The 11,184-nt window shown below is 40.3% G+C and overlaps 1 protein-coding gene across 1 annotated transcript in view; it reads right to left on the bottom strand.

Moving 5' to 3' along the window:
• Positions 1-292: 292 nt before the first annotated feature.
• pomgnt1 (protein O-linked mannose N-acetylglucosaminyltransferase 1 (beta 1,2-)) overlaps positions 293-11,184 on the bottom strand; it is an 81,858-nt gene continuing 70,966 nt past the window's right edge. The window contains exons 20-21 of the mRNA XM_063064384.1: positions 4,576-4,685; positions 293-4,329 (exon numbers count right to left, since the gene is read on the bottom strand). Of these exons, the coding sequence (XP_062920454.1) occupies positions 4,257-4,329; positions 4,576-4,685 (183 nt within the window). The 3' untranslated portion in view covers positions 293-4,256. The remainder of the gene's footprint in view (positions 4,330-4,575; positions 4,686-11,184) is intronic.

Here is an 11,184-nt window from a genome sequence, read left to right as displayed (position 1 = left end):
TTCAAGGTCAAGCTAAAACTATACTGAGTTAACATTGTTCGCATCAAAATGGTTTACCCTTCTTAATAGTTGGATTCACAATGCTAATTCGAGTCACTACAAGTAGTATGATGACCGAAAGAAACATCAACCAAGTAAAAATGCATTTGCAAAATACAAACATAAAAAACATCTTCGATGGAAGGAAGGATATACTGAAAACACATACAATACGGTTTAATTGTCAGCATCTGCTTATTTACGATATACAAAATGTTTTATTCAAATGCTGATCCGAAGCTAATGGTAGGTTGTAGTCACAACATGACCTACACAATCCTTTTTCCTCCATTATGTTTAGTACATGTAGCAAGAAATGACATTGCATTAAGCAAATTAAAGTATTGAAGGAAGCAGTCTAAAGCTGTAGATGCAACTGAAGCTCATCGTGCAGATAACATTACAGTGAAGGAGCTTTACAGTGCAGTAATCTATCGAATGTATGAAAATGCAATCTCTTTATTGTTGTCAACTAGTCTGATCCCTATTAGGAAATGGATTGCTTTAGTATCTGAAATACCAAAGTTAACTAAAGGCCACAATGGAGATAGGTATAGAGAATGCATAGATCTTCAGAAATGCTCGCATTTTGAGGACAACACATTTGTGAGAGAACTTTTTATTTATGAGAAGCAGCAACCTTTGCAGCTTTGAGTAATTAACTACTGTTAATGTGACCAACAGCTCAGTTCAGAGCCAATCAATTCACATCAGCAAATTTAACTTGCTCTGTGCATAGTGTCAAACTCAATATTTGAATTTGACGATGATCTGAGTCAAATTGAAACAGACCCAATTAACTGAATACTAATAGGTAGCAGAAACTTTCTCTCACACTAGCCTACGAAGCAAGTGCAGAGTAAGAGCTCCAGTGGCCTTAGTTCAAAACACATTCTCCTTTTAGACTGTTCTAATTCTACTTCTAAAGCTGCATTTATAAAGCACCTTCCACAAAGTACAATCACAAAGGTACAAGGGAAAAAACTGCCCAAACGTCATTAGAAGAGTTAGTCCAAAATTTGGTAGCTTATATTCCTGGTGTTTAATACTAATTTCCACTTATTATAATGCTTAGTCAATAATCAAAATCTGGTAGCCATCTTCTGATACAAACACTAGATTGTCTGGAGGCAAACAAATAACTTTAAGTAACTATTAGATTTGCTAGCTTGATGTTAGATTGAAAATGTTGCATGGGGCCCACTCCTTATGATTTAGGTCAAGATCTTTGGAACAATCAATCCAATTCAATTGCAAGATAACTACCGCAGAGTTATTTCAACTCACTTCAAGGGCAAAGCAGGTTTAGGTTCTCATCTGCCTCAGTGGGTTAAGCACAAAATATTAAAAGTCTTTTCTATTTCAGGTTGAATAGAATCATCCATTTTTTGCAAAGGATTCTTATAAGAGAGTCTCTGCTACTCTAAATTTCAAACTGGTTGAAGAATTGGAACTGTACTAGTGTGTTGTCTGCTCATCATTCAGAGAATCATTTGTGAAGGTTATGGGGAGATAAATTCACCATGGCAGTTAAAGCTCCAGAAGAGGTTGAATAAGGAACTGCTAAACTCCAACATAGCTTCCACAGGTAATAAAAACTTGAGGATTAACACATGATTAAATCTTATTGCTACTTCAGCTGAGGCACAATGAATTTGGCAGTTTGAAAACTAGCATTTCTACAAACTTTGAAATTAGGGATTAGTAGATGACAAGAAACATTTTAAAATTAGTAATGTCCAATTATCTTGAGTATTGTTTGTTATCTTGTTGGTAGATGTATACATATTTTTGGAGATAACGTCTTTCAGCAACTATCCAAATAGATCTTTCTACAGCAACTGCCACCTGGGACTTGTTGATAACGAGAACTCAAAAGGTCAGCTCTAAAATTTAGACAAAAAAAGGTCCACCTCATCATTCTGTAGACGAAATTCTATTAAGTAAGCATTTTACAATGAGGTTCCAAGTTCTAGTGTATTTTTAAAAATAACAGCAACAGATTATGAATGGAACTGGCCTGGATACTGCACTGCAGGAAAATATAGATGGATGCTACATAATTAATTTGCGTTAAATATTCTCTCTCACCAGAAACGAGCAAAGAACTGATCAATTTGCCATGTTTAAATATCCTCCACACTACATTTTGAAAAATTCTTGCTAAGAATTTTGTAGACCAAACAAGTATATACTGTATTGCTTGTTGTGTGAAATGGATGATGTTCTAGGCCTCGCCCACAATCTACCTCTACCATTCCATCAACCATCAGCAGCTTTAATGAGGCTTTAAAAACATTTTATTAAAATTAGGATTACTGTTTTATAATCTTGTAAATTTGAATCAGGCAGCTCATTCTGAAGCAAACAAAACTTCAGCTATACAATTTGCTGTTGGCATTGTGCTGGGGTACAACATGGGAGAAATAAAACAAAGGGAAAAGCACCTGCTTGAAATAAGTGGTTTAAACATTCAAGGAGCTCAGATGGCTTTCTGTCAGCCCAGAACAACACTGTGGTTCGAAAAGGTACCAATAGTTTACTGGCTTCTTTTATATACAAATATAAACATTAATTATTTATAAATGGACAACACAATTCAAGATAAGCAAATAAACAAACTTCTCTTCTATATAAAACAGGTCAGGAAATAATAATTAGTCCAAGTTGAGGTTAATTAAATAACAACCTGGCAATTCCAGTTAACAAGAATTAATGTTAGATTGTCCTGCTCCTTAATGTTAGTGCTTTCTTTTAAATATGTCAGTCCAGCAGGATACTAGATCATTCTTTCTTAGTTTTACTCCCAATAAACAAATCCCTTTTTTTAAAACAAAACCTCAAAAGCTTACATACTTAATACTTAACATATTCTAGAATTTGAAGACATGATAAAGCTTTGAGATAAAATTCTGGCTAACAATCTGTACAAAATACAGCAAGATAATTACAGTAGAAACACTTGTGGTGTAAGAAAATACACTAGCTTGAAGAAATCTGTTTTGTCAAATTCAACAATAACATTTAGCTTGAATAAATCAGAACCCCATTCATTATCTCTTGGATACATCAGTTAAACTATCTAACCACATGATTGGCATTGCTAATTGTACAGAAGATATGGAGAGTCTGCAGAGAGATATAGATAGGCTAAGGTGGGCAAGGGTCTGGCAGATGGAGTACAATGTTGGTAAATGCAAGGTCATCCACTTTGGAAGGAAAAATGGAAGAGCAGATTATTTAAACAGTTAAAGATTGCAGATTACTGCTGTGTAGAAGGACTTGGAGTGCTTGTGCATAAATTGCAAAGGGTTGGTTTGCAGGCATCAAGAAGGCAAATGGAATGTTGGCCTTCATTGTTGCCAGAGGTGTTGAATTTAAGAGCAGGGAAGTTATGCTGCAACTGTACAGGCTACTGCTGAGGCACCTGGAGTACTATGCATCACTCCAGTTTCCTTACTTGAGGAAGGATATACTGGTTTTGAAGGCAGTGCAGAGGAGGTTCACCAGGTTGATTCCAGAGATGAGGGGGTTAGACTGAAAAGAGATTTGAGTCATCTGGGATTGTACTCACTGGAATTCAAAAGAATGAGAGGAGAGCCTATAGAAACATATAAGATTATGAAAGGGATAGATAAGATAGAGGCAGGAAAGTTGTTTCCACTGGTAGGTGAGACAAAAAATAGGCGACATAGCCTCAAGATTCAGGGGAGTAGACTTAGGACAAAGATGAAGAGGAACTGCTTTTCCCAGAGTGGTAAATCTATGGAATTCTATGCGCAATGAAGCAGTGGAGGCTACCTCAGTAAATATATTCAAGACAAGGTTGGATAGGTATTTGCATAGTAGAGGAATTGAGGGTAATGGAAAAAAGGCTGGTAGGTGACCATGGCCCGATCAGCTATGATCTTATTGAATGGCAGCGCAGGCTCAACAGGCCAGATGGCCTACTCCTGCTCCTGTTTCTTATCTTCTTATGTTCTAATATTTCAGAAAATGTGGTTTCAGCATTCAGGTAAAATAAATATATCAATCCATAATTTATAAAACTAAAATCTATAATAGCTTTACAATTAATCAAGTATTAGCCATTTCTAACTTTGTTTTCTTTTGTTGAAGCAGGTCATTTAACATGTAAACATCATGATAACAGTACATTAAATATAGTGGTATAAAGTAGTCAAGAACGTCATTATTAAATTTCTTGATTGTCCCCTTCAGTTCATTTCCACATCTTCCTTTGGAGGTGGCTCAAGATATATTGGCATAACAGATGCAGGCTTATTTTCCCTGTTTAAAAAAAAGAAAGAAATGTCCTGAAGATATCAATAAGACATTTGGAAAATGTTTTATTCTATGAAGAGGCTTATACACAGCAAAATTCAACTGCATGTAGTCACTGAAAATTGGTTATATCTCATTTAACTTTAAAACAAAATCTTCCAACTGATCAGAAACTTCTCAAGTAAACCGTAAAGAATCATATAAAAGAAATGCTTCAATTTAAAACTGGCTTAATGAGAGAATGAGACTTACGAATAAGGAGAGGAAGGTGTCCCCACAACAAGCAAGTGGTTCTTTTTTCTGAACAGCCTCCACATACCCTTGTGGTTACCTCGGACATCTAGGTCCCAGATGTGCAAGCACTGAAAAATAGAATTACTGTAATTTTTAGACAATCAGTATAAGCCAATGATAGACAACACAAAATCAGCATCATCAATTCAACATTTAACAGTATAATCTTCACTATATAGATTTACTAAGGAGTCATTTCCTGCAATTGAATCATATTTAAGCATTTCTTTATAGAAGGAGAACAAGCAAGAGTTATTCATTATCCATAACCAGAGACTCAATGCCACGTTTTTGACCTCAATGTCACAACATAGGCAAGTGCAACAGTTTTAAAGCCAAGTAATAATGCAAACACTAACTACAGTACTAAAGAAAGAAAACAATCTAGAAGTTCAGTAGTTGATGAATAATGATGAGTTTGAGTACAGAGAGGAAATTAAGAACCTGGTGGCATGGTGCGAAGACAATAACCTATCCCTCAACGACGAAGGAATTGTTGTTCATTTCAGAAGGAGTAGCAGACCGCACGACCCAATTTACATCGGTGGTGCGCAAGTGGAACAGGTCAAAAGCTTTAAGTTCCTCGGGGTCAATATCACAAATGACCTGACTTGGTCCAACCAAGCAGAGTTCACTGCCAAGAAGGCCCACCAGCACCTTTACTTCCTGAGAAAACTAAAGAAATTTGGCCTGTCCCCTAAAAACCTCACTAAATTTTATAGGTGCACCATAGAAAGCATTCTTCTAGATGCATCACAACCTGGTTTGAAAGTTGTCCTGTCCAAGACCGAAAGAAGCTGCAGGAGATCATGAACACGGCGCAGCACATCACACAAACCAATCTTCCGTCCTTGGCCTCACTTTACACCGCACACTGTCAGAGCAGTGCTGCCAAGATAATCAAGGACACGACCCACCCAGCCAACACACTTTTCGTCCCTCTTCCCTCCGGGAGAAGGCTCAGGAACTTGAAGACTCGTACGGCCAGATTTAGGAACAGCTTCTTTCCAACTATGATAAGACTGCTGAACGGATCTTGACCCGGATCTGGGTCATACCCTCCAAATATCCGGACCTGCCTCTCGGTTTTTTTGCACTACCTTACTTTCCATTTTCCTATTTTCTATTTATGATTTATAATTTAAATTTTTAATATTTATTAATTTTTAATATTTAAAATCCAGGGAGCGGAAAGCGCAGAATCAAATATCGCTGTGATGATTGTATGTTCTAGTATCAATTGTTTGGTGATAATAAAGTAGAAAGTAAAGTAAATGCCAACTCTGTCCCAAAAGTTCCATTATATCATGACTACATGAAGGAGGAAAAACAACATATTAATGGTTGCAGAGAAAGTAAAGAGATAGAAACATAGAAAACCTACAGCACAATACAGGCCCTTCGGCCCACAAAGCTCTGCCGAACATGTCCTTACCTTAGAAATTACCTAGGGTTACCCATAGCTCTCTATTTTTCTAAGCTCCATGTACCTGTCCAGGAGTCTCTTAAAAGACCCTATTGTATCCACCTCTACCACCGTCTCAGGCAGCCCATTCCACACACTCACCACTCTCTGTGCAAAAAACTTACCCCTGACATCTCTGTACTTTCTTACAGGCACCTTAAAACTGTGCCCTCTCGTGCTAGCTATTTCAGCCCTGGGAAAAAGCCTCCGACTATCCACATGATCAATGCCTCTCATCATCTTACACACCTCTATCAGGCCACTTCTCATCCTCCGTCGCTTCAAGAAAAAAGGCTGAGTTCATTCAACCTATTCTCATAAGGTATGCTCCCCAATCCAGGCAACATCCTTGCAAATCTCCTCTGCACCCTTTCTATAGTTTCCACACCCTTCCCATAGTGGGGCGACCAGAACTGTGCACAGTACTCCAAGTGGGGTCTAACCAGGGTTCTATATAGCTACAACATTACCTCTCGGCTCCTAAACTCAGTTCCACGATTGATGAGGGCTAATGCACCATGTGCTTTCTTAACCACAGAGTCAACCTGCGCAGCAGCTTTGAGTATCCTATCGACTCGGACCCCAAGATCCCTCTAATCATCCACACAGCCATGAGTCTTACCATTAATAATATATTCTACCATCATATTTGACCTACCAAGATAAACCACCTCACACTTACCTGGGTTGAACTTCATCTGCCACTTCTCAGCCCAGATTTGCATCCTATCAATGTCCCGCTGTAACCTCTGACAGCCCTCCAGACTATCTACAACAGCTCCAACCTTTGTGTCATCAGCAAGTTTACTAACCCATCTTGCCACTCCCTCATCCAGGTCATTTATAAAAAAATCACGAAGAGTAGGGGTCCTAGAACAAATCCCTGAGACACACCACTGGTGACTGACCTCCATGCAGAATATGACCCGTCTACAACCACTCTTTGCTTCTGTGGGCAAGCCAGTTCTGGATCCACAAAGCAATGTCCCCTTGGATCCCATGCCTCCTTACTTTCTCAATAAGCCTTGCATGGGGTACCTTGTCAAACGCCTTGCTGAAATCCATATACACTACATCTACTGCTCTAGCTTCATCAATGTGTTTAGTCACATCCACAAAGAAATTCAATTAGGCACGATCTGCCTTTCACAAAGCCATGCTAACTATTCCTAATCATACTATGCCTCTCCAAATGTTCATAAGTCCTGCCTCTCAGGATCTTCTCTATCAACTTACCAACCACTGAAGTAAGACTCACTGGCCTATAATTTCCTGGGCTATCTCTACTTCCTTTCTTGAATAAGGGAACAACATCCACAACACTCCAATCCTCTGGAACCTCTCCCATCCCCAATGATGATGCAAAGATCATCACCAGAGGCTCAGCAATCTCTTCCCTTGCCTCCCTCAGTAGCCTGGGGTACATCTCGTCCGGTCCCGGAGACTTATCGAACTTGATGCTTTCCAAAAGCTCCAGCACATCCTCTTTCTTAATAACTACATGCTCAAGCTTTTCAGTCCGCTGCAAGTCATCCCTACGATCGCCAAGATCCTTTTCCCTTGTGAATATTGAAGCACTCATTAAGTACCTCTGCTATCTCCTCTGGTTCCATACACACTTTTCCACTGTCACACTTGACTGATCCTATTCTCTCACGTCTTATCCTCTTTCTCTTCACATACTTGTAGAATGCCGTGGGGTTTTCCTTAATTTTGTCCGCCAAGACCTTCTCATGGCCCCTTCTGGCTCTCCTAATTTCATTCTTAAGCTCCTTCCTGCTAGCCTTATAATCTTCTAGATCTCTATCATTACCTAGTTTTTTGACCTTTCGTAAGCCTTCTTGACTAGATTTACAACAGCCTTTGTACACCACTGTTCCTGTACCCTACCATCCTTTCCCTGTCTCATTGGAATATACCTATGCAGAACCCCACACTATCCCCTGAATATTTGCCATGTTTCTTCCAAACAATTCCCTGAGAACATCTGTTCCCAATTTATGCTTCCAAGTTCCTACCTGATAGCTTCATATTTCCCCTTACTCCAATTAAACGCTTTCATAACTTGTCTGTTCCTATCCCTCTCCAATGCTATGGTAAAGGAGGTAGAATTGTGATCACTACAGGTGTCCCCCGCTTTTCGAACGTTCACTTTACGAAACCTCACTGTTACGAAAGACCTACATTAGTTACCTGTTTTCGCTAACAGAAGGTGTTTTCACTGTTACGAAAAAAGAGCAGTCAAGCTCCTCCCTCGGAACTGCATTCCAGCCGGCATTGCTTAAACACATGCCTGCGAGCAGCTGTTAGCAAGATGAGCTCTAAGGTATCGGAAAAGCCTAAAAGAGCCCGTAAGGGTGTTACACTTAGCGTAAAACTAGACATAATTAAGCGTTTTGATCGTGGTGAATGAAGCAAGGACAAAGTGAGTTTGGCTTGTGGAAGTTGACGAAGATGATGTTGAAGAGGTTTTGGCATCCCATGACCAAGAACTGACAGATGAAGAGCTGATGCAATTGGAAGGGGAAAGGATAACAATCGAAACCGAATGCAGTAACGAACGGACTGAAAGTGAAGTCATCCAGGAGCAACTGCGTGAAAACACCAGATCAGAGGCAATTGCGTCACCTCTGATCTGGGCCGACATTTACGTGCCAGGCAGCACCTAATTAATTAGCTTGTTTATTTAGGCTTTTTTCTTAAAGATGTGCTGGGTGCGTCCCGGCTACTGCTGCATTCTCCTTGGATCAGTATCAGTTCGCTGCCCGGAGGTTGGGGACCACTACACCACCCCAACCTCCGACGACTCAGCCTAACACACCATCATCAGTGTGCTTGGTGCTGACTTCTCAATTCCAGTAAGTGATTCTACATTGTACATACATTATTTCTACTTTATATAGACTGTGTATTTTTGTGTCTTATTTGGTATGATTTGGCAGCTTCATAGCTTAAAGGTTACTGGAGAAAGTGTTTCTGCCGAGAGCGCTTGCGTGAGATTTCCGCTATGGAGAACAGTGCGGCAATGATTGTAGAAAAGTATTACTATTTTATATAGGCTGTGTATTTATCATATCATTCCTGCTTTTACTATATGTTACTGTTATTTTAGGTTTTATGTGTTACTTGGCATGATTTGGTAGGTTTTTTTTGGGTCTGCGAACGCTCACAAATTTTTCCCATACAAATAAATGGTAATTGTCTCTTCACTTTACAACATTCCGGCTTACAAACCATTTCATAGGAACGCTCTACCTTCGGATGGCGGGAGAAACCTGTATCTCCAAACTGCTCTCCCACTGAGAGATCTGACACCTCACCAGGTTCATTTCCCAATACCAGATCAAGTACAGCCTCTCCTCTTGTAGGCCTATCTACATATTGTGTCAAGAAACCTTCTTGAACACACGTAACAAACCACCCAATCTAAACCCCTCACTCTAGGGACATGCGAACCGATATTTGAGAAATTAAAATCTCCCACCACAACAACCCTATTATTATTATTACACCTTTCCAGAATCTGTCTCCTTATCTGCTCCTCGATGTCCCTGTTACTATTGGGTGGTCTATAAAAACACCCAGTAGAGTTATCGACCCCTTCCTGTTCCTAACTCCCACCCACAGAGACTCTGCAGATAACCCCTCCATGACTTCCTCCTTTTCTGCAGCCATGACACTATCTCTGATCAGCAGCGCCACGCCCCCACCTCTCTTGCCTCCCTCCCTGTCATTTCTGAAACATGTAAAGCCTGGCACTCTAAGTAACCATTCCTGCTCCTGAGCCATCCAAGTCTCTGTAATGGCCACAACATCATAGCTCCAAGTACTGATCCACACTCTAAGCTGATCTGCTTTGATCATAATACCCCTTGCATTAAAATAGACACATCTCAAACCATCGGTCTGATTGCTTCCCTTATCACCTGCCTATCCTCCCTCTCGCACTGTCTCCAAGCTTTCTCTATTTGTTTGCCAACCGCCTCTTCCTTCGTCACTTCAGTTCGGTTCCCACCCCTCAGCAATCCTAGTTTAAACTCTCCCCAATAGCCTCAACAAATCTCCCCGCCAGGATATTGGCCCCCCTGGGATTCAAGTGCAACCCATCCTTTTAGTATAGGTCACTCCTGCTCCAAAAGAGGTCCCAATGTTCTAGAAATCTGAATCCCTGCCCCCGCTCTAATCCCTCAGCTACGCATTTATCCTCCACCTTATTCTATTCCTCTACTCACTGTCACGTGGCAGAGGCAGTAATCCTGAGATGACTACCTTTGTGGTCCTGCTTCTCAATTTCCTTCCTAATTCCCTATAGTCTGCTTTCAGGATCTCCTCCCTTTTCCTGCTTATGTCATTGGTACCAATATTTACCACAACTTCTGGCCGTTCTCCTTCCCACTTCAGGATATCGTGGACACGATTAGAAACATCTCAGACCCTGGCACCTGGGAGGCAAACTACCATCCGTGCTTCTTTCCTGCAACACAGAATCACCTGTCTGACCCCCTAACTATAGTTCCCCTATCACTGCTGCCATCCTCTTCTTTTCCCTGCCCTGCTGACACACAGGGCCAGACTCTGTGCCAGAGGCGCGGCCACTGTAGCTTCCCCCAGATAGGCCGTCCCCCCAACAGTACTCAAGCAGGAGTAGTTATTGGGATTTCATGTATTCATTAGGATTGGGGATTTCATTTATGTGGAAGGCCCAGAAAGGGGGCAGTTTTCCTTCAAATAAGGAAAATTAAGAGGACGATTAGTGGGTGTTGATTTTCATGGAATGAATTTTAGAAAATGGCACCAGAAATAGGATACAGGTTAAGGGAAAATTGCAAAAAGCTTGAGACAATCAAAATGCAAAAAATAAAATGCTGTAAATTTTGAAAACATTCAGCAGACCAGGAAGCATCTGTGGAGAGAGAACTGGTTTAAAGTTTCAAGTAGATGAGCTTTCAGCAGAACTTGTTCTTAAACATTTCTAATTACAAGTGAAAGGACATGAACTTGGTTTCTATCTCCACAGATGCTATTAATCCAGAGTGTTCCTAGCAATTTCTGTCTTATTACAGTCAGAGGCAACAAATACAAATTGTTGTGCCAAATATATT

This window comes from Mobula hypostoma, chromosome 12 (assembly GCF_963921235.1).
Source record: "Mobula hypostoma chromosome 12, sMobHyp1.1, whole genome shotgun sequence".
In the NCBI taxonomy this organism is placed as follows: domain Eukaryota; kingdom Metazoa; phylum Chordata; class Chondrichthyes; order Myliobatiformes; family Myliobatidae; genus Mobula; species Mobula hypostoma.
Note: the sequence above shows the minus strand (reverse complement) of the source record. Positions and strands in the feature narration are given on the sequence as shown.